The 19419-nt window shown below is 48.1% G+C and overlaps 1 protein-coding gene across 1 annotated transcript in view; it reads right to left on the bottom strand.

Annotated features, from left to right (window-relative positions):
• Positions 1 to 5089: 5089 nt before the first annotated feature.
• Positions 5090 to 19419, bottom strand: part of BPI (bactericidal permeability increasing protein) — a 34486-nt gene continuing 20156 nt past the window's right edge. Inside the window, exons 8-15 of the mRNA XM_021921064.2 lie at positions 18783 to 18959; positions 17988 to 18047; positions 16374 to 16541; positions 15130 to 15197; positions 11492 to 11534; positions 8118 to 8181; positions 6934 to 7010; positions 5090 to 5460 (exon numbers count right to left, since the gene is read on the bottom strand). Coding sequence (XP_021776756.2) covers positions 5422 to 5460; positions 6934 to 7010; positions 8118 to 8181; positions 11492 to 11534; positions 15130 to 15197; positions 16374 to 16541; positions 17988 to 18047; positions 18783 to 18959 — 696 coding nt within the window. The 3' untranslated portion in view covers positions 5090 to 5421. The remainder of the gene's footprint in view (positions 5461 to 6933; positions 7011 to 8117; positions 8182 to 11491; positions 11535 to 15129; positions 15198 to 16373; positions 16542 to 17987; positions 18048 to 18782; positions 18960 to 19419) is intronic.

The following is a 19419-nucleotide window of genomic DNA, read 5'->3' as shown; positions in this document are numbered from 1 at the left end:
AGAGCTTTGAATCCTTTAATAGAGTCTGCACAGGTTTTTGTCAAGGCCCGGCTGCTAATGGACTGGGGGACCTGGAACAAACTCCACCCCTCTCTGATCCTCAAGTTTCCCCAAATGCAGATGAGGGCTGGGGACTAGGACAACTTTTCAGAAACAAAGACGTGCAGGCAAGTCCCCCAGGGATCTTGTTTAAATGCAAATCTTGATCCATCGTGTTCCTCTGGGGGCTAAGCCTCTGCATTTTAACAAGCTCCCTGGTGAGAGTGATGCTGCTGACCATGGATCATGCTTGAAGCTTTGGGAACAAGGGACTAAATGAGCTCTGAGTTCCCTCCGAGCTCAGCAGTTCTCTAACTCTTCACTCTCCTTTTCGATAGTTTTCTATGACGGTGCCCACACTCCTGAGAACACTGAGTCTTGAAAGAGAACGATATTATGAATTCCTGCAGTTCTGAATCTCTGCAGGGTACTTTGGAGTTGGGAGTTTAATATTTATGGCAGCCTCTCCCCAAGCCACATCACCTGCAGATCTGAATGTGTGCCTGTGTGCACACACGCACAGACACACACACATGAGCCCTGAGACATGCAGGCTTACAAAATAAAAGTAGTAATGTCAGTGACGATCCTTTGTGGCTTGAAGGTTGCATGTCTTGAGATACCAGGAGCCCCCCTGGAGCAGGACTGGCCATGTGGATAAACAGCTCCTCACCCCAGAGAGCCCTTGCTTTTACAGATGGGGAAACAGACCTAGAGAGGGAGAACTGGCCCAGGTCACACTGTGAGCCTATTGCTCAACTGGGGAGGATAAACCCAGACTTCTGGCCTGCCAGGGGCTCTGATTCTTGGGGTCAGGCCCATTCAGGCAGACAGCCCTGAATCATACTTTGAGAATCACTGGCATAATGGTTTTGAGTTATGCAGATGTGGGTTGAAATCCCAGATCATTTAAAAAATAAACACTTATTGATCACCTACTATGTGGCAGGTGTTGGGAATACTACCGTAGCAAGCCAGATGGAATATTTTTTTTTTTTTTTTTTTTTTTTTGAGACAGAGTCTCACTGTATCACCCAGGCTGGATGGAGTGCAGTGGCATGATCTCAGCTCACTGCAACCTCTGCCTTCGGGATTCAAGTGATTCTTGTGCCTCAGCCTCCCAAGAAGATGGGACTACAGGTGTCTGTCACCATGCCCGGCTAATTTTTGTATTTTTAGTGGAGACAGGGTTTCGTCATGTTCCCCAGGCTGGTCTCGAACTCCTGGGCTCAAGTGATCTGCCTGCCTCAGACTTCCAAAGTGCTGGGATTACAGGCATGAACCACTGCACCTGGTCAGATATAGCCTTTACAGTATAGTAAGAAGAACTGTGTTTATTCAAATTAGAGTAAACTTGGATTACTCTTGTCAACCCCTGTACCGCAGATTTGACATGTATTTGATTCTCATAACAACTTTATGAGGTAAGTAATATTATGATGTTCCCTTTATAGATGAGAAATAGAAAACCTGAGAATTAAGTATACTGCCCAAAGCCACACAGTTGGCAAATAGCAGAGGTGGAATTTAAACCCAAGATATTTGGGATCATGGTTCACAGTCTTAACCATTGTGCCATGACCCTATCAATCATACCTCTGATTCTTCCCAATAACCTCATGCCAAAGAAGAGGGCAAGGTTTTAACTCTCCTTTTCAAAGGAGGAAATAGAGGGCCAGAGAGGTTAAGGAACATTTGCAAAGTCACACAGCTCTTGGGGGGGCGGGCTGGATTTATGTTTGAAACCATTGCCAGGTGACTCCAGAGCCCCGGCTCCAAACAGTTAGCTTAGCAGGCCACGCAACTTTTCTAGAGACTCCTCATCTGAAAAAGGAGGGCAATGTGTCTACCTTTAGCAGTTGTCATGAGGATTAAATAGGATAATAAGCCTGAAGAGACAGACCCAGGGCCAGGGCTGCTTATGGCCGCTAGCGGGATATGGCAAAATGATGAAGACAGTGCTTAGTCTTCCTGTGCCCCTTCCCACCTTCTCTCCTTGCATAGGGTACTCCTCCCTCATGTTTATTTAATAAGTCAGCATTTCCAAAATGAACCCCAAGAAGGCAATGCTTATCCCAGAAGGGAAGCTGCTCTGATGGTGAGCTTTTAGGCGGTTTGGAGTGAGCAATTCCTTTTTCTTCCTTCAATTGTTTTTTGCCACTTTGACATACATTTAATATACCATAAAATTAACCCATTTAAAGTGTACAATCCAGAATTTAATTTTAGAACATTTTCAACACCACCCAAAGAAACCCTGAACACACATTTGCAGTCATTTGCAGCAGACAATGCTTAGCCTGAAGGGAGAAGCTGCTCAAATAGTGGTTCTATAACCAACTTGGCAGAACCTTTGGAGTGTGTTGGCGAATGCTGCTCAAACCCTAACCCCCAAGCAACTGCCTTTTCCCAATCATTAGAGAGAAGTTCCCAGGCACAATGCACCAGTCTTCAGGTCCAAGAAATATTTAGGTTGATGGAAAAGTAATTATGTTTTTTTACCATTAAAAGTAATGGCCAAGACTGCATTCCATGACTCACACCTGTAATCTCAGCACTTTGGGAGGCCAAGGTGGGTGGATCACTTGAGGTCAGGAGTTTGAGACCAGCCTGGCCAACATGGAGAAACCCTGTCTATATTTAAAAATATATATATACAAAAAAATTAGCTGAGCAGAGTGGCGTGTGCCTGTAATCCCAGATACTTCGGAGGCTGAGGCAGGAGAATGGCTTGAATCTGGGAGGTGGAGGTTGCAGTGAGCCAAGATCACACCACTGCACTCCAGCCTGGGTGACAGAGTGAGACTCTGTCTCAAAAAAAAAAAAAAAAGTAATTGCGGTTTTTGCATTAAAAGTAATGGCAAAAACCGCAATTACTTTTGCACCAACCTAATAATTGCTTCCCCCCCCCCCCCCATAGAGCATGGAGCAGGGGTGCCTGTATGTTACAGAAAGTAGAGGGCAGGTATAGAAGGGGGCTAACTCCAAAGAGAATGAGCGTGGGGATGGCAGGTGTGTCTCCATACTTACCAGCAAGTCTCCCCAGCAGCCAGAGGGCTCTTTTACAAATGCAAATTGGATTGTGACATTCTTCTGCTCAAAACTCTCCAATGCCTTGCCTTATCTTTTGGAACAAAACCTAGAGTCCTTAACAGTCCTCATGGCCTCCCAGTCTATCCCACACTGTGCTTCCCTTCTCTCTCTTCCTTCCACCCTTGCTAGCTGCTCTTCTCTTTCTATTCAGGGCCTCCACTAGCCCCTGGCTAGTGGAGAAAAAGATGCATCCTCCTGGTGGACAAATTAGAGAAAGACTTTTGTTTCCTCAACCTGGTACCTTTTTACAGTGTACAACCTATGCCACGGAGCAAAGAAGTTCTGCTTTAAACATGCCAACTCCCCCAGAACAGACAAGATTTTGACATCTGGGAGGAGCGAAAAGAGTGTGGGCTCTGATGTGTGGGAATAGATAAAGTGGGAATTCCAATTCTGCCACCTGCTGGCTGTGTGATCAGGGAAGGGTAACTCAATTTAAAACATTTGAACAGTTGGGCTCGGTGGCTCACCCCTGTAATCCCAGCACTTTGGGAGACCAAGGCAGGTAGATCAGTTGAGGCCAGGAGTTCGAGACCTGCCCAGCCAACATGATGAAACCCCATCTCTACTAAAAATACAAAAATTAGCCAGGCATGATGGCACATGCCTGTAGTCCCAGCTACTCAGGAGGCTGAGGCAGGAGAATCGCTTGAACCTGGGAGACAGAGGTTGCAGTGAGTTGAGATCACACCACTGCACTCGAGCCTGGGTGACAGAGCAAGACTCTGTCTCAAAAACAGCAGCCAAAAAGGTTTGAGCAATTCCCATCTTGGGGGATGAAGCATGCTATCAGGATTCAAGATCATTTATGCCCTTTGCTTGACTCCTGAGAGTGTTTGATCAATGGTCCCCTCTTCTTCTGTGGCCCTAGAGCCTTTACCTCCATTTAACAGAGAATCAGTGATGTCAGCAGAATTGTGTACATTTTTCTTTATAAATAAAATAAATACCCTTTATCTGCTTTTGCTCGCTACGAATGCTTCTCTTCAGTTTTACCATCACCAACCTGGTTGAAGCTTGAATAACAACATATTCCTAATTTGTGCCCATTCCTTGCACTCTTGTCCTTCTGATGCTTTCAGAAGTCACAATAAAACATTTTAAAAACTAAATCTGGTCATGTGGTCCCCCACTCCACCATCTGCATCAAACTCCTCCAGTGTGTTGTCACTCATCCTTCTGGTCTCAGAGCAAATGTCAGCAGCATAGAAAGGACTTCCAGGACTCCTCAATCAATTTGAAGTACAATCTATAAAACCCCATCTAATGGGTTGAGATAGCTCCCTCTGATGTCCCATGGCAGGAAATGGCCCAAAGCCCCCAAGGAAACTCCCCAGAATTCCAAAGACAGTCTGGACTGGTGATCTGGCTTCCACACCAGGGCTGGGAGAGTCACGGGGAAGTGCTAATTGCACCCAAATATGTGACTGAAGCAGAAAACCCTAATGGCCTCTGTCACCTGGCCTAGTGTTCTGCTTTTGGGGACAATGGCTGGGCAGGAGAACATGGATGAAGTGGGGGTCATCACCATGGAGCCCAAGTGTGGGGCAGGGAACGCGGGCTGTGCAGGTTAGCTGTTCAACAGCGACACTGTGTGGTGGTGACGGAAGCAACAGTCCTAGTGGACAGGTGACTACACAGGACAATGGGCTGTGCAGAATGACCGGTCAACAGTGACACCATGTGGTAATGGAAAGAACAACAGCATAGTGGACTGATCCATTCTCCAGACCCTCTCTGTGTGACATTAGGAATTTGGACTAAGAAAATCCCAAGGACAATTGGAACAATGAGACTTTCTGTTAATGGAGGCTGTGGGGACTCAATAGATTAATTACAGAAATAAAAAGAGATGATTGTATCTGTGCTGTAAACTGGCACTGCCGGCCACATTGGTTACAGCCAATGAATAATAAATAAATGAACATGAAACAAGAAACAATACCAGCACACAGAATCCACAGGAAAAAAAAAACCAAAAAACAGAAGGTTTTTTTTCATGAAGCACAAATGGAAATTTCTTGGTTACAATCGAAACACGATTCCTGGAGGAAATATCTCTGCAGCCTTAGCCCTTGAAAGAAGCTCATAATCCCTAAAATACACACCATGCACTTTTCCAACGAATAAAGTTTCCTCATGTTTAGATCATCTCTGAATCTGAGTCGAAGAAGTTTGCAAGGGGCTCTTGGTTAAGAGCTGGAGAGGATTCCCTGGGGAAAGGCAGCCAGTGCCCCACAGCCCATCAGGAACAGGTGCGGCTGACAGCCCCTGGTACCCCTGGCGCCTTCATTTATGGACAACATCTGCACCGAACAGCAGGAAGTTCTAGGGAGAGATGAGAATGTCGTCACCAGTTAAGATGCACCCCTTGTTTGTGAGTGTGCAGCTGCTGGAGTTTTAAGAAGGACATTTTGGGAGCCTGCCTATTGGGAAGGAGAAAGGTAGGGCCAGTGGGGGTCACTCAGTGTCTCGCCGCCTGGATCTACACATCAACAGCTGCCAACACCTGCGAATCTGTCAGCAGCTTCCCTGGAAGCTGCCTCCTTCTCAGACACGGAGACCCGCCAGGCTGTTTTAGAGGCCTTCATTTGTCAGCCCTGCCTCATGGCAGCTCAAGGGAGTGCTTGTTACAATCAAGGCTGCAAAACCACTTCTCTCTGCTCCTTTGTGCCCTTCACTCAGGATTTTTAGAAATGAAGAAATTAAATTGTGCCATGGGTCATTTTTTTAAAAAAGCATGAACTTGGTATAAGGTGGGGAACATGCGGTATGTGTTTCCTCTGCACTCTTGGCTATTTTTCTACAGTCTCTCAGCCCTATTAATGAGCTCCCTGGTCTAAAGAATTGAGGATTGATGGACTGGACGTTGGGGGAAAGGGAGAGGGCGGGATCTGGGTGATGCAAGGCTACCCATGAGGGCCACAAGTTATCAGGAAAGCTTTTGACCAAGGTAACAAATGCAACACTGGGTGATGGTTTCGCTACAGAGGTGACAGCTTTGTGGGGACATGCTGGGTTTAAGAGGCCTCAGGGTGGAGACATTGAGGGAGCCTGCAAATGCACAAGCTGAGAGTTTGGAAAAAATAAAGACTGGAAGCATGTCTGGGACGCTGGGTGGCACACACATGGCAGCTAAGCCTGAAGAGGTTGACGAGAGTGATGAAGGCCAGCCACTGGTGGGGGAAGAGAAGAGGCCTGGGGAGGGGTCCTGGAGATCTCCAGCTTGCAGAGAAGGGGTGGGAGAACAAGCAGAGGAGGTGGCAGGTGGACAACCAGGAGCTAGGGGAGTGCTGGCGACTAAGAGAAGAAAGCATGCCCAGGAAAGGCATCGTGTCAAATGCAGATGGAGATCAGCCTGGGTGAAAGCCATGAGGGAGCCTTCTGTGCTGTGTCTAAATCTGCCAGACATCGACCACATGTTATACCCCACAGTGCCTAGTATGATGCTGGGTGCAAAAGGCATGCAACATATATTCGTTAAATATTTAAATGCACCTTATAAAAGAGGTTCTTTGGCCAATAAATGTATTTCATTTTTGCCGAGTGTAGCGTGGGAACGATGCAGCAATGGTTCAAAGCCAGGAACCTGGCTTTGAATCTGGACTTCATTTAACACTGTGTGGCTCTTCTGAACCTGGGTCTGTCTTCTCTGTTTTTTAACAGTACCCACCTCCCAGGGTTGTTGTAAGGGTAGAAGGCACTTGACACAGGGCTTGGCATGCAGGAAGCATTGCGGCCATGGGCTGCTGTTGGTCACTATCATTAGGGGAGATGTGTGGAAAAGGCCCCAGGACTCACCTGGTGAGGCTGAAGCACCGTGTTGTAGAGCTGGACTCTGGCGGGCGTCGGGAGAGGGAAGCCTTTCTGTAGTTTCTCTGTGACAGAGACCAATGGTGAGGACCAGCAGAAAAGAAAGAGAAGGGCAGGGGAGGAGGGAAGGCCAGAGAGCCTGGGTAGAAAACCTCCCTGAACTGGCACGCCTGGCCCTAGGTAGGAACTGGCATGGGCATACACGCCTGAAAGGAAGGCTGCCCCGGAGTCTGTACTTCTCACCCATTGTCCATCAGCCCCAAGTCTACCTCTAGGACCTGAGTGGACTCTGTCCCCATGACGGCCCTCCTGAGGGTGCAGCACCACTGGTGTATACTAAACCAAAAATCTGCTGCTTGCAATGGTATGGACAGAGCGTGGTGTGTAATTAGGGGTATTTAATGCATGTGTGCATGAAACCCCTCAACGTTAAGGATAAAGCCAGAGGCGGACAGTGGCCAGGGCAAGTGCCCCACATACCGCCACATTCTGACATGGAACTCTGGAGGAATCTAAATTAGAACGTGGCCTCCCAGGTCATTACAAAGCTACATTTGTCAAGGTAGGAGGACAGATCCCAGGACTGATGCATCATATTTCATATGATAATTTGTTGGATTAATCGGTAAGTTCTAAATATCCTGGTTACAGGTTATATGGGCCTCTATTTGTACTTTTGCCCCTTGCTCTCAAAGGTCAGGGGCAGGCCTGCCTGAAGTTTTTACCAGCGTGGTGATCTAAGCTCTGGGAGGGGTTATCAGGGCACCCCCTCATCCTTCTTCCAGAGTTGGAAAAAGACCCTGGGCTTTGTCTTCACAGCTGGGATCAAACTCATGCCCCACCCCTTGTCTGCTCTGTGCCCTAAGTCACTAAATCATTCTGTTCTTCCACTTCCTCCCATAAAAGTTGGAGATGTTAATAATCCTTCATCTCATGGGGGTTTTGGAAGGACAAATTCATGCAATAATGAATCAACCCATGTGTAGTAAGTCAACCCATGTGAGTTCCCTTTTTGTTCCATCCGTTTCTGGGTCAGATGCCATTTGAGGTTCACTGGACATCACCACTGCCCAGCCCTCACACCTGGGGCCAGGTATTAGGTGGCTGTAGGTAATCAACCCCACCCTCTTCCCCCATGACTAAAAATGAATGGTTTCTTCAAGGTTCCTTACCGTTAACCCTGGGCAGCACAAAAGTGGGTACAACGTAGTTCATGATAGCCTGCAGCAATTCAACCTGGAAATCAGAGGAAGGATGGGAGGATGGTCCTGCATCGCCAGGACCCTGCGGGACCAGCAGTCCTCATCTCCCCACCTCTGTCACCCTCCTTTCCCCTAGCGCTGCTCAGCAACCGCACAGCTGGGAAAACTGCTGAGAGGTGGACGCAAATGATATGTGAACACTTGGCAGCCCAGTCAAGGTCATGGAAGTGCTTTCTTTTGCTCCGATGGTTCCAGATGTAAAGCATGTTCTCAACTGTAAGGTGCAAGGCCTTACAACTCACGACAATGATGAGGAAGGTCATCAGAGAGTATTCAAATGGGAAAAGCTTGGCTTAAAAAATGTGTCCTCCCAGACACTGCAGTAAGAGGGCAAATCAAATCAACCTCTTCGAGGGCTATTTGGCGCAATGTTCATCAAAAGCCTGTGTGTGCCTGGTTGGGCTCGGTGGTTCATGTCTGTAACCCCAGTGCTTTGCGAGGCTGAGGCGAGTAGATCACTTGAGACCAGGAGGAGTTCAAGACCAACCTGGGCAACATAACAAGACCCCTGTGTGCCTTTTGGGCTAGCAAACATTCCTCCAAGGGATTTATCCTAAGGAAATAACGTAGGGTGTAGGAAAAAATGTGGATGCAAGAATGTTGACCAAAGCAACAAATGTATCCAAAACAATACATTAAAAGCAACCTCCATGTCCAACAATAGGGGAATCACTTGGTGGAAAATGGTAATACTTTAATAGAAGGAAATATTATGCAACTGTTAAGAATGATATTGCAGAAATGTAAGTATCAACACAGAGATAACCATGATATGTTTTTGAGTGAGGAAAACCAGGCTATAGAAATCACATCATTTCATTTTTTAATTAAATAGGCATAGCAAAAGGTCAGGAAGCATATACTCCAAATTATTAACTAAGTGATGAGAATATGCGTGGTTTTTATTTTCTTTCTTTTCCAAATCTGTAGGTTCTGATTGCCCTATAGTGCATATGTTTTGCTTTGGCAATAATAAAAAAATTTAAAAACACTGTAAAACCCTCAAGAGGCTTGCCTGTAGTTGTGACATTTACAACTTCTAAATATACACATTTTTGTTTCTGGAACAATCGAGTCTCCTTTCCTGGTCTGTTATTCCCTGGCCTCACCAAATGCCGTGCCCTCCTTCCTATGAATCCTGGGAACTTTAAATTTCTATTTTCTACAGAAGTAGAAATTATTTATGGACTTAGTCAAGCCACCAAGAGAGCCTTGGAACCACTAAGTCCATGAAAATACAGTGAGGTTGCATTTGGTCCTTCCATTTTGGAATCTCATTCGGTGGAAATGGCTGGCTGGATTTTTATCAGATTTAAAGGGGACACTGGGATGGTATGACTTTGGGGTTGGGGGGCTTACAAGGCACTCACTTGGTGGGGAACTTGGGGGCATCTCGGGAATTTAAGGAAATGTTCTCCAGAGCAGCAGAAACTGGGATTCAACCAGAGGCCAGCAGGAGATTCAGGTCAATGTAGCAAGACCCTGGACAGGATCAGCAGACTGCAGCTTCTGATGTTAGACACAGGGCAGGCACTCTGTGTGGCTGGTGTTGAACAACATGGGCGACTACTTACTGCTAACAGGGGCAACTCGTCATCAATGCCCCTCGTGAGGGCAGCAGGGGCAAATCTACCTAATGACGAGCAGTGATTCCTGGGCAGGGGAACCACCTACGTGAGCTGGGTTTCTCCCTGCTCCTCCCTCTCCTACCAGCCCTTTCTCCATGTCACTACGTAGCTCTGCCATTTATCCAGCTGCTCCACCCAAAACCCTGGAAGTCACCTGGACAATCCTTTCCCTCATCACGCAGCCATGAGGGAGCTTTCTGTGCTGTGTCTAAATCTGCCAGACATTGACCACATGTTATACCCCACTGTGCCTAGTATGATGCTGGGTGCAGAAGAAGGTGTGCAACTGATATGCGTTAAATATTTAAATGCACCTTATAAAAGAGGCTCACATCTCTCACTAAGTTCTGTCTAAATCTACTTCCAAAATATGTCTCCAATCCACCATCTTTCTCTTCTTCCTGGTTGAGTCCCCACCCCCAGCATCTCACGTAGACAAACACACCAGCCTCCCACTGACTCCCTTGTCTGTAATCCATCCCCCCACCCCAGCCAGGGGAAGCTCTTACAAAGGTATAACTCCACCCACAGCACTCCCTGCAGTAAACAGTGCACTGGCTCCTCACTGCCTGTGCAATACAACAATCTCCCCTCCTCTAGCCCAGCCCGGAAAGCCCTGAATGAGCCAGCCTATGCCTGCCCCTCTGGCCACATCTCTTCCAATGCTCCCTACTCGCTCCGCTCCAGACACACAGGCTCCCTTCATTCCCCAAACACGCCAAGTTTGTCCCCATCACAGGGTTCCTTCTCCTCCTTCAGTCCAAACATCACCTCCTCAGAGAGGCCCTCCCTGATCACATCCTCTGACTTCATTCTCCACCACCACTTTCCACCCATCCCTGCTTTGGTTTTTATAGCTTTGATTGGGACTGAAATGATCTCTCTCTCTCTCTCTCTTTTTTTTTGACAGGATCTTACTCTGTCCCCCAGGCTGGGGTGCAGTGTAGCATGATCTTAGCTTGTGTAACCTGGAACTCCCGGGTTGGAGCCATCCTCCTGCCTCAGACTCCCAGGTATCTGGGACTACAGGTACATGGCACCACACCCACTTAATTTTTATTTTCTATAAGAGATGGGGTCTTGCTATGTTGTCCAGGCTGGTCTTGAAGTCCTAGCCTCAAGCAATCCTCCTGCTTTGGCCTCCCAAAGTGCTGGAATTATGGACGTGAGCCACTGTGCCTGGCCTTTCATTTCTTATTGTGCTGTGTTCCTGCTGCCATGTAAGGCTCTGAGAAGGCATCACTTCCCCGTCATGTGCATCAGCCTACTCCGCACTTGGAGCAGTACTTGGCACATAATAGGTGCTTGATAAAGTAATTCATTTGTTTATCCAACAAATATTTGTTGAGCAGATTTTCTCTACCAGATCGTGCATGTTTAATCCCATTTAAACCATTCTACACTTACCTAGGTGGGGAAGGTCTGGCGTTCAGAAAAGGGAAGTGACTTGCCCAAGGCCTCACAGTTAGTAGGCATGGAGCAGGGATTCTGGCTCAGATCCCTCTGCCCACCAAGCTTCTCGAACCATTAATTCACAATCAAATTAAATGCAAATGAGCCAGTAGCTTCTTAAATAATGCCACGAGCCTATGGCATGTCCCTCTCCCCACCACCAGGTCAGGAGGAGGAAGAAGCCACCAAGGGCCTCAGACTCACCGGGAACGGGCCAATATTTGAGTCCTTCAGTTCCAGGAGCAGCCTGTGAGAGGGGGAGGGGGGACTGAGACCACCAGATGCCCGACTAGCGTGAGAACCCAGTTTCTAGAGAGGAGAGACCCACTCTGGTGGACACTGCCCGGTTTTCCCATCCAGTATCCACTCCCCTTCCACCGTCACAGCCCCCCAGTGTTTCCTCCGGAGAATTCACACAGTCCCTGCATTGTTAGTGCTGTTGACCCCACACTGAGCTCTGGGCCATGCTGGCCAAAGGGCATAGTCCACCTCTCCTGCCACAGTCATTGCTGCAAGAATGTACCTCTGACCTATGCTGGCCCAGTGCAAGTCAGTCCGAGGACTTCTGCTGGGAATACTGGGAATGAGGTATTCTCTTTTCTCTGGGAAAATAAGGAAACTCCTGGTGACTATTTTGCTGCCACTTGGTGACAGCCTGCTGGGCAGTGAAGCCAGCACAGAGGATAGCAAAGCCAAGAGAGGGAGACAGATTCCTAAGGATATCATTTGAGCACTGGGTCTTTCCTTGCCTGAAAACCTTGGATTTTTCAGTTATCTGAGCCAATATAGTATTTTTCCTTTATGGCTTTTATGACATTTTTAACAGTGATCTCAGAGGAAGCGGGGAACATATGGCTGTTTATTGAAACCCAACCTTTCATTAGCTGTGTTGGGTGCTTTATCCCACTGAATCCCAGTAATATTACAAGAGGCAAGGGCCATTACATCCATTTTTACATATGATGAAACTGACACTCAGAGGTCAAGCAATGGTCCCAGGTCACACAGTTAACAATCAGCAAAGCAGGGTTTCTTTTTTGTTTTCTTCTTTAAGATGGGGTCTCACTAGCTCAGGCTAGAGTGTAGTCACGGCTGCACTGCACAGCAAAATCACAGCTCACTGCAGCCTTGACCCCCCCCCGGCTCAGGTGATCCTCCCACCTCAGCCTCCCAACTAGCTGGGATTACAAGTGTATGCCACCACATCCAGCTAATTTTTAAATTTTTTTTTTTTTTTGTAGAGACAGGGTCTCACTATGTTGCCCAGGCTGTAATAAAGCAGAGTTTTGGCCAGGCACGGTGAATCATTCCTGTAATCCCACCACTTTGGGAAGCTGAGACAGGCAGATCACTTGAGGTCAGGAGTTCCAGACCAGCCTGGCCAACATGGGAAACGCTGTCTCTACCAAAAATACAAAAATTAGCCAGGTGTGGTGGTGTGTGCCTCTAGTCCCAGCTGCTCAGGAGGCTGAGGCAGGAGAATCGCTTGAACCTGGGAGGTGGGGGTTGCAGTGAGCTGAGATCATGTCACACTGCCCACCAGTCTGGGTGACAGAGCAAAACTCTGAAAGAGCCGGGCGCGGTGGCTCAAGCCTGTAATCCCAGCACTTTGGGAGGCCGAGTCGGGTGGATCACGAGGTCAGGAGATCGAGACCATCCTGGCTAACATGGTGAAACCCCGTCTCTACTAAAAATACAAACAGGTGGTCGTGGTATGTGGTCAATACCGGATAAGAGATCGTGAACAAAGTGAGACTTTCCTGGTGAACGGATCAATGGACATCAAACAGAGTAAACAGAAGAAAGACAGCAGGGTTTCAAACAGGGCTCCTCAAAGGCAAAGCCCGGGTTGTCTCCAACACTGTACAAAGCTTGAAAACTTGCCCTTGCTCCTCAAGAGTCAGTAGCCCCAGGATTTCTGCTCCATGGATTCTCACACCCTATCCCCATCCCCTGCATATTCCAGAAAGCCTGTGCTCAGCCCACACCCAGCGGTATCCTCTCCAGCTCTTTTATTCCAGAGGCCCGTGGGTGTTTCAGGAGAAATTAGATCTGTATGTTTCTGAAGCAGTAACGCTTGTCAACACGATGCCAGGAGAAATGAGCTGCGCATAAACCTCTGGGGCCTGTCTCAAGGTGAAGAAGGACGGCTCGGTGCCAGGGAGAAGGCGGGACTGGGCAGGGATGTGGGTCAAGGCTGCGTGAAAACAGCGCAAACGTGCTGAAGAGGCAGGTGCCAGGTCTCACTGCGGGGGGCCATCACATCTGCTTGCGGACGGTGTTTCCTTCTCTCTGCCGCCTACTCCCTTCCTCTGTCTCTCTGAGTGTCTCCCTCTGTCTCTGCCTTTCCTTTTCTACATCTCTCCCCTCCCTTCCTTCCTTTGTGTCTGTCTCCTCTCAGTGTCACTCTCTGTGTCTCTGTCTCTTTCTCTATGTCTCAACTTCCCTTTCTGTATTTCTTTTGCTTTAAAAAATCCATTTATTTATTTTGGGACAGGGTCTTGCTCTGTTGCCCAGGCTGGAGTACAGTGGCTCGAACATGGCTCACTGCAGCCTCGACCTCCTGGTCTCAAAAGATCCTCCCGCCTCAGCCTCTCGAGTAGCTGGGACCCCAGGCATGCACCACCATACCTGGCTAATTAAATTTTTTTTTTTTTTGGTAGAGGCGAGATCTCACTATGTTGCCCCGGCTAGTCTTGAACTCTTGGGCTCAGGTGATCCTCCCACCATGGCCTCCCAAAGTGCTGGGAGAGAGGCATGAGCCACCATGCCTGGCCTGTATTTCTCTCCTTCTGAGTTTCTGTTTCTCTTTCCCTCTTGCATATTGAGTGTTTATTCTGTCCCTGGAAGTGTTCTAAACACTTCAACACATATTAATACCTCATTTCAGCTCACAATGATGCTGTTGGCAAAGTAATTACTGGGCTTATTTTATTTTATTTTATTTTATTTTTTGAGACGGAGTCTCACGGTGTCTCCTAGGCTGGAGTGTAGTGGCACTATCTCGGCTCACTGCAACCTCCGCCTCCCAGGTACAAGCCATTCTCCTGCCTCAGCCTCTCCAGTAGCTGGGATTACAGCGCCCGCCACCATGCCCGGCTAATTTTTGTATTTTTAGTAGAGGCGAGGTTTCACCATGTTGGCCAGATTGGTCTCAAACTCCTGACCTCAGGAGATCCTCCCGCCCAAAGACGTGGGATTACAGGCGTGAGCCACCGCGCCCGGCCTTACTGGGCTTATTTGACAGCCAGAGAACTGAAGTTGGCAGCATTCTGGTGCTTGCCAAGGTGAGCTGCACTTCAAACGCAGGCAGCCTTATGTCAGGGCCACACTCTTAACCACAAACTCCCCTGCTGGGACTCGAATCAGGGCCATGTGGATTCTAGAGTCTCCCAGCAGAGGATGGTGGTTAAAGTCCCGAGGATGGGGTGAGAAGAAGTTGAAGTGGGATTTTGTAGTGTCAAGGAAAGCCAGGGACATGGGGCGGCTGGATGCTGTTGTGGTTCAGTGGGGATCATCAGCTGATGCTTCCCAGCCATGAGGACTGGCCATGTCCCAGAACACAGGACTGTCACTGCTAGAACTGGGACATTGGTAGGTAAGCTGAGATGGTTGGTCACCTACAATGTGTGACCTCGAGCATGTCACTTTTTCTCTGAGCATCAGTTTCATGGTCTGCAAAATGGGGATACTGTGGCCATTGCACACTCTTTGAGGTTTTAATGTGATGAACCAACAGGAAAGCAACAATGCAGTGCTTCTGTACATCACAGGGCCACTGCCATCCCATGGACACCAAAGACAGCGGGGGAGCCCCCTCCTCCCCTCACAGGCCCACTTACCTATCCACCTTGAGCTTTCCAACAAGCCTGTCGGACTTGGCGCCAACCTCCATGGAAGCAGTCGTGCTCTGCCAAAACAACAACCCAGGCTGAGGTGCCCCGACCCAGGCGCCTGGCTGCAAGGCCTCCAAACCGAGAAGGGTCAGCTTCACAGCGGTTCCGCAGGGCAGCGCACACCGTGGGGTCAGGCCCGCAGAGCCGGAGGAGTGGGGACCCTTCCCTTGGCTTTGTGGCTGTTGAGTCCTAAACTGTCAGCCAAATTCCATTTTCTCTCTCTACTTCCAGGACCATTTCAGAGTTCTTGGGCCACTCTTGGAGGGGCTACATAAGGCAGACTTCAGGGCTGCAGTCCAGGCCAGCCCTGTTCTCACAATCCCTCATTCCTTAATTCATTCAAAAAATATGAGGAGGAAGTCCCAGGTTCCCACCTCAGCTGTTCTGTGCAGTCTGTGTGGCCTTGGATGACCCCTCGGGACCTATTCTGTGTGCAAAGTGGGAATAACAGGTCTCAGCTTGGGAGACCACGTGGACTTGCCTAAGGCCTCTAAGTGCTTCCTGGTGCAGAGAGTGTCTGAACCACGCCCTCAGTGGCCGTACGGGTGCCACCAAATCTTTGTGGAGTGATGGAGTGATCAGAGGGATGAATGGATAAATCAACAATGGAGTGAAAACTGAGGCAAATGAAGGATTAAAAAATATGTGAATGAAAGAATAACAAAGATATGCATGAATGAATACATGATGGATGAATAAATGAACAAATATACAAATGAATGATCAATTGAACAAAGGCATAAGTAAATGAATAATTGAATAAATGAATGCATGTGGGAATCAGAAAAGGCATATTTCAAGTCAACAATCTAATAAATAACTGAATGAATTAATAATTGAATGAATGAACAAATACACAAATGCATAATTGAATGACTAAAGATATAAGTGAATGAACTGGAAACAGTACACATATTTCAAGCCAACATGGAATGAATAATTGAATGAATGAGAAGTTGACCGAATGAATAATAGAATGAATAAGTAAACAAATGCACTAGTGAGTGGCTGGGGGAATGAATACCTTCAGGAGCCGGCACCGTTGAGTACAGTGACTCAAGTCTCAGGCTCTGGAGTGACACAGTCCAGGTTTGAATCCGGACAGGATTCACATGATCTCCTGACTCCAAAGACAGTGCTCTTGGGACTGTCTGGGGCTCCTCATCTGTCCACACCCAGGAACAGCTTACCACGCCAATCAGGAAGAGGGAAGCCAGGGAGGAGTTGGGGAGGACAGCAAAGGTCTGGACGTCCACGGCAGGGTAGAAGGTAAGGCCAGTGGGCTGCATGGACAGGTGTGGTGGGGCAGAGGCTGACACGTGGATCTGTATCTTCATGTTGGGAAACATCTTGGCCACCTGCAGCCCCCAGTGGAGACAACCAACGAAAGGAGGAGTTTCTGTTAAAATGTTTATGAATCCTATCTTGGCCTGCCCCTGCTTAAATACCTTCATTGTCTTCCCATTGCTCTTAGAATAAATCCTAAGATTGCACAGTCTGCCAGCTGGCACCCTGCCAGCCTCACCACATGTGCCTCTGCCTCTTGTCTTCCATCTTCAGCCACACAGAACTCTTTCTGTGCCTCAAACTCAACAAGCTCTCTTGCCATCTAAAACCCTTTGCACTCTCTGTTCCCCCTTGTTAGATGCTTTTCCTCACATTCTTCTCTCTCGGTTCTTTCCCTTCCTTCAGGTCTCTGCAGATGTTACTTTCTCAGACAGCAGTAGCGGCTTCAAGGGGAAACTAAGGAGGGTGTTGGCGACCTTCTTCCTGTCTCTCTTAGTCTCTGATATTCCCCGAGTTAAACCCACAGCCTGAGTAAAAATAATGTGATTGTTATGCAAAGAAGGTTCAAGACAACACTCCTGGATACCCCTACTGAGCACACCTCTCCCCCCAACCAGAGCTTCTCTGTATAGAAATGTATGGGGTTTTACCACCAGAGATGCTGCTATGAACAGAATGTTTGTGTTCCCCCAAATTCATATGTCGAAACCCTAATTCCCAGTGTGGCTTCATTTGGAGAAGGGCCTCTAAGGAAGTAACTGAGGTTAAGTGAGTTCATAATGGTCGGTCAGGCCCTGATCCGATAGAATTAGTGTCCTTATAAGAAGAGACACCAGAGAGCTCTCTCCCACCCACTGCCATGCATGCATTGAGAAAAGGCCCTGTGAGGACACAGCAAGAAGGAGGCAGTCTACAAGCCAGGAAGAGAGCACTCACTAGAAACCAAATCTGCTGACACCTTAACCTTGAACTTCCAGTCTCGAGAGCTATGAGAAATAAATTCTGTTATTTATGCCACCTGGTTTGTGGCATTTTGTTATGGTAGCCTGAGCAGAAAAAGACAGAGGCCCTCCTTGACCACCTTGTCTAAAGTAACCTCATCCACCTGTTGGCTTTACTGGTAACAGTCCACATTATTTTTGTTATTGTTTTGGGTGTCTGGATGATATTTTTCTCTCTCTACTGGTCTGGGAGCTTCAGGAGGGTAGGGAGGTGGCCTGTTTTGTTGGGTTCCCAGCACAGGGCCCCAGGCACATGGTGGGCATTCAATAGAAATTTATTGCATGAAAGATCCTCCCTCCACCTCCAGCCAGCATCTACTCCCACACCTGATCAACTGGGCACTTGCAGCCTTTCTCTGTTCTGGGGATGAAGCTGTTTCCACCCTTTCATGCTGGGTTGCTTCTGGATCTTGTGTGTGTACGTTGGGTGGAGGGGAGGGTCTCCTTATCCACTCAGCAAAGCCCTGTCCTCCCAGAACCCCCGGGCTCACTAAAGGAAAGCAAGGTCTTCCATACCTCAGGTAGGAAGGTTCCAAAGAATTTGGTTGTCAGTCGAAATTTGGACTCCTTTGGAATCTGTAGCAAGAGATGAGAAAAGGATCTCGGAGGATGCTGTTATAGACGGAGTGGAGGGGGTAAGTTCTATATGGGGGCGAGAGGCTGACTGCACACACCGACAGTGGCCAGCCCCTATGTGACAACAGAGCACTGACCCACAAATTCTGCAGCAACCAGCCCGGAAGCCAAGCCACACCTTCTGCAGCAGTTGGCCCAGAATGGTTAGGAGCTAGTCAGTGACCGCCTGCTTGCTTTTTGCTCCTGAGAAAGCCCAATCTGCCCTCAAACCAATCTCATAGGATGCCACATTAAGGCTAAGGCAGAGTCTGCCTCTGCCTTAGTGTGATGCTAGGACTGGATAACAGAGTCTGACAAGTACTCGTCAATGTAGCCCTTACGTTTCTTATTCATTACTTTCTACATTCAAAGCTCTGTGTTCAGTCCTCTCATAGACTAATATCTCGTTTAATCAGGCATTACTATCTCATTGAATCTTCATGACACCCTTTGGAGAAAACCAGTTATTGGTGTTTTACAGAAGACATAACAAGTTCTGAGAGGTAGAGTAATTGACCTGGGCCACCCAGCTGGAGACGGGGGGGGGGCCGATATTGGAACTCAGCTCTAGCTGACTCTAGAGTCAACACCTTAACCTCCCTCAATGTGAGAAAAGCTTTTTCCAGATTTGTCTGGAAGGGCTGCAGGACTCTGGGTCCAGTGTTCCTCCCACACCCACCCACAGCCCAGCCTTACCATGTCATCTCTAAGGGTCATCTTCAAGACCCCAGCCTGTTGGTATACAAGCCCGGCTGTGTTGAAGAAGTAGTCTGAGAGGCCCAGGTATACCATGTGGTCATGGGCAGCAGGAAACTCCATCACTGCTGGAGCAAAGGGAGGTGGATTGTGGTGGTTCTGACTGTAAAACTCCCCCTGGAGGTAGAGGCAACAGAGTGAGCCCAGGTATTCTTCAGGAATTATAAGTCAGCATCTCCATCCAGGGAAAAATGGGCTGAAGACACCATTTGTACACTCGCAAAGGAAAAAGGAATGACCAAATAAAAAAAAAAAAAAAAGAAAGAAAAAGCAATGACCAGAAGTTAACAGTAGCATCAAATGCCTCCTGGGCATTAGTTTCTAAGTGCGTTTCGTGCCAGTCCTGGGAAGGCAGGTATAATTTTGCTCATCGTATAGGAGAGGACACTGAGGCACACGGAGGTGAAGTGACTTGCCCAAGGTCACACAGGTGGTAAGTGGCAGAGCGAGAAATTGAACCCAGGCCTCCAATGTCCAGTGAACATTCTCCTAACCACTCCATTGTCTCAACCTCAACCTTGCTAGTAAGCACAGAAGCCCTATGAAAAGAACAGTGAAATCTTGTTTGTTTCATCTG

Source organism: Papio anubis, chromosome 16 (assembly GCF_008728515.1).
Source record: "Papio anubis isolate 15944 chromosome 16, Panubis1.0, whole genome shotgun sequence".
NCBI lineage: Eukaryota > Metazoa > Chordata > Mammalia > Primates > Cercopithecidae > Papio > Papio anubis.
This window is presented reverse-complemented; position numbering and strand designations above follow the sequence as displayed.